Here is a 2,462-nt window from a genome sequence, read left to right on the forward strand (position 1 = left end):
GTCCTATCATCAGTGAAACAAAAGGTAAACGTTTTCCCTTGGTCAATATGAATATTCTAGAACTTGAAACGGAGCTGTCCACGTTGTAGCACAATTCTCTACTTTCTCTTATTTCTTAAAATATGTATTTCGAACTTTAAGTATGTAAGAAATAATGTGAAACGAATCGGGTGTCAGAGGTACCCACGAAAACGGGTTCTCGAACCAAGATTTTGGAGCTTCTTGCTCTTAGTAACAGAGTATGTGATACAAAGGGCACAGTGTACATCCCATAGTACCAGTTGTTAGAGATTCTTTCTGTTCCATTCACGTATGAAGCATGGTTAGAATGACTGTTTAAACGCTTCTGTGGGTCCTGTAATTAATCTAGTCCTGTCTATACGATCCCTACGTGATTCATATGGAAGAGGTTGTGGTATATCCCGAGAACCATTATTTAAAATCCGGTTCTTGAAATCTTGTAAGTAGGCTTTTTTGGGACAGTTTACATACATCTTGAAGAGTGTGCCAGTCACAAAGTGCTGTTAATTTTATTGTGCTCATAATGTTTCAATGCTAATTGTGCGTAGTAATATTGCAGAGATCAGTTAATTACCTCCTCCTTCGAGATGTGGGCCTAGTAGATCAGAGGAATTCGTATGGTCGACCAAAGAACTACCTTGAGCTAGGAACATCTTCACCGTTTAATTCCTCTGATATTTTGGCAGGAATGTGTTGTATATAAACTGAGAGGCGTGGAATTTGTTATGGTTATGAATTTGTAGGAATAACGTAGCGTAAGATGTTACTCAACTTGAAGGAGGCGTAAAAGATCAGTTTTTGTCATAAGGCATAATGGCGGGTACCATCACATGGGAATATTTTTTAAAATGCACCGACGAGTTGTTACGAATATCTGATATTATCCACGATGACTGGGTTGGACGAGGCAGTAAAAATATTGCTGGATCGTATTACCTAGCTAAGACGACGAAACGCAGTTGTATGATTGTGAAAGAAAATCATGAAGTAGCAGATTATTTAGAAGACTTGGAATTAGAAAGACATGAGACCGACAACGAATCGGTCTCCACCAATGCCAGAGACAGAGCGAGTGAATGGGAATACCATGTACTGTACAACATTAGTTACAGTGTGCCAGTGTTATATTTCAATGCTTGTTTCTCAGACGGAAGTTTGTTTTCATTGGAACAACTGTGGCAATTACTGTCATATAACTTTAAAGGAGCACTAGAACCCCAAAAGTGGAGTGTGTTGACTCAGCAAGAACACCCTGTTCTAGGGCGACCATTCTTTCAATTACATCCCTGTCGAACAGCCAAATTTTTAGAGATATTTGAAGGCTGCAGCTCGAACCTTCTTATTACATGGTTAAGTTCTGTTGGACCATTAGTTGGTCTAGAATTGCCACTGCAATACAGTCATCACCACCACCACAAGAATTACACTCACACTGAAACTTCCAAAGGAATATTACAGGACAGTGTTGTTAACCATTCACAAATTCATTTATTGTAAATAAATCTGTGTGTACAAATTTTAGAGTTGCAGTCATAATTTTGACCACTGTATTGAACATTATTAAAGTGAAGAGGCACTATTTATAATAAATTGTTTTTCTTACAGTTATGTTTATTTTATTTATTAAAATTAGTTTTACATGATATTTTCGTGTATTATATTAAAATAATACCACTGAGCTCAGTAAAAAGGTCTTTCATTATATTACAATTGTTGTTTAGCATTCAGATTTGTATGAACTGTGTGAGCATGTGTTGTTTAGTTTATCATGATGTGTGTCCACCTAACTCAGTTGGCAGATAATTAGTTTTTAATGATTCAATACTTGTAAATCATTCTAAATTTTGTATGGTTAGTAGTGGTGTTGCATTCATACTTAATTTGGCAATACAGGACTCTGTTGGTTTTTCTTGGAACTGTTGGCTAATCTCTGATATAATAATCTGCTGTGATCTGATTTTGTCTGCACTTTCTTGCTATGCCCATTCCATTTTTCGAAGTTCAGTTTTACCTTGTTATTATTTCATAGTTCTTTTATCACAAATTTTTCCTTTGCGGAAGTTCACATACACAGAAACTCTTTGATGCACTTAGCTTCCTTTTCAATATCTTCATTACATAGCCAGTGTGTTGGTCTGAATAGAAGTATTAATGCTTGAGGTATCCAGGTCACGATTTTACAATTTGGGTATATAGTTTCTAACTTCGCAATCTACCAAAATTTTCTGCAGGCAGTCTTTGAATAGAAGGTAACTATTATATGCACAGTCTAAATTAACACTGTGCCAGTTATGCCGGGAGTAGTGAAATAGGCAGAATCCAGTGTCTCCCTAGAATTGACTGCACACTCCATCTAGTTTGGCTATGCATGTAGTAGTGTTATATGAACTCTATTATGTGTGTCAAAAGTGACTCATATTAATTAATCAAGCTGATCATAT

General features: G+C 36.4%; 1 protein-coding gene across 1 annotated transcript; it reads left to right on the top strand.

The window, feature by feature from the left end:
- Window positions 1–698: 698 nt before the first annotated feature.
- Window positions 699–1,625, top strand: LOC126480919 (ubiquitin-like-conjugating enzyme ATG10). The gene has a single exon (XM_050104328.1). The coding sequence runs from the start codon at window positions 835–837 to the stop codon at window positions 1,516–1,518; it is 684 nt and encodes a 227-aa protein (XP_049960285.1). The 5' UTR covers window positions 699–834; the 3' UTR covers window positions 1,519–1,625.
- The last annotated feature ends 837 nt before the right edge of the window (window positions 1,626–2,462 follow it).

This window comes from Schistocerca serialis, chromosome 5 (assembly GCF_023864345.2).
Source record: "Schistocerca serialis cubense isolate TAMUIC-IGC-003099 chromosome 5, iqSchSeri2.2, whole genome shotgun sequence".
Taxonomy (NCBI): domain Eukaryota; kingdom Metazoa; phylum Arthropoda; class Insecta; order Orthoptera; family Acrididae; genus Schistocerca; species Schistocerca serialis.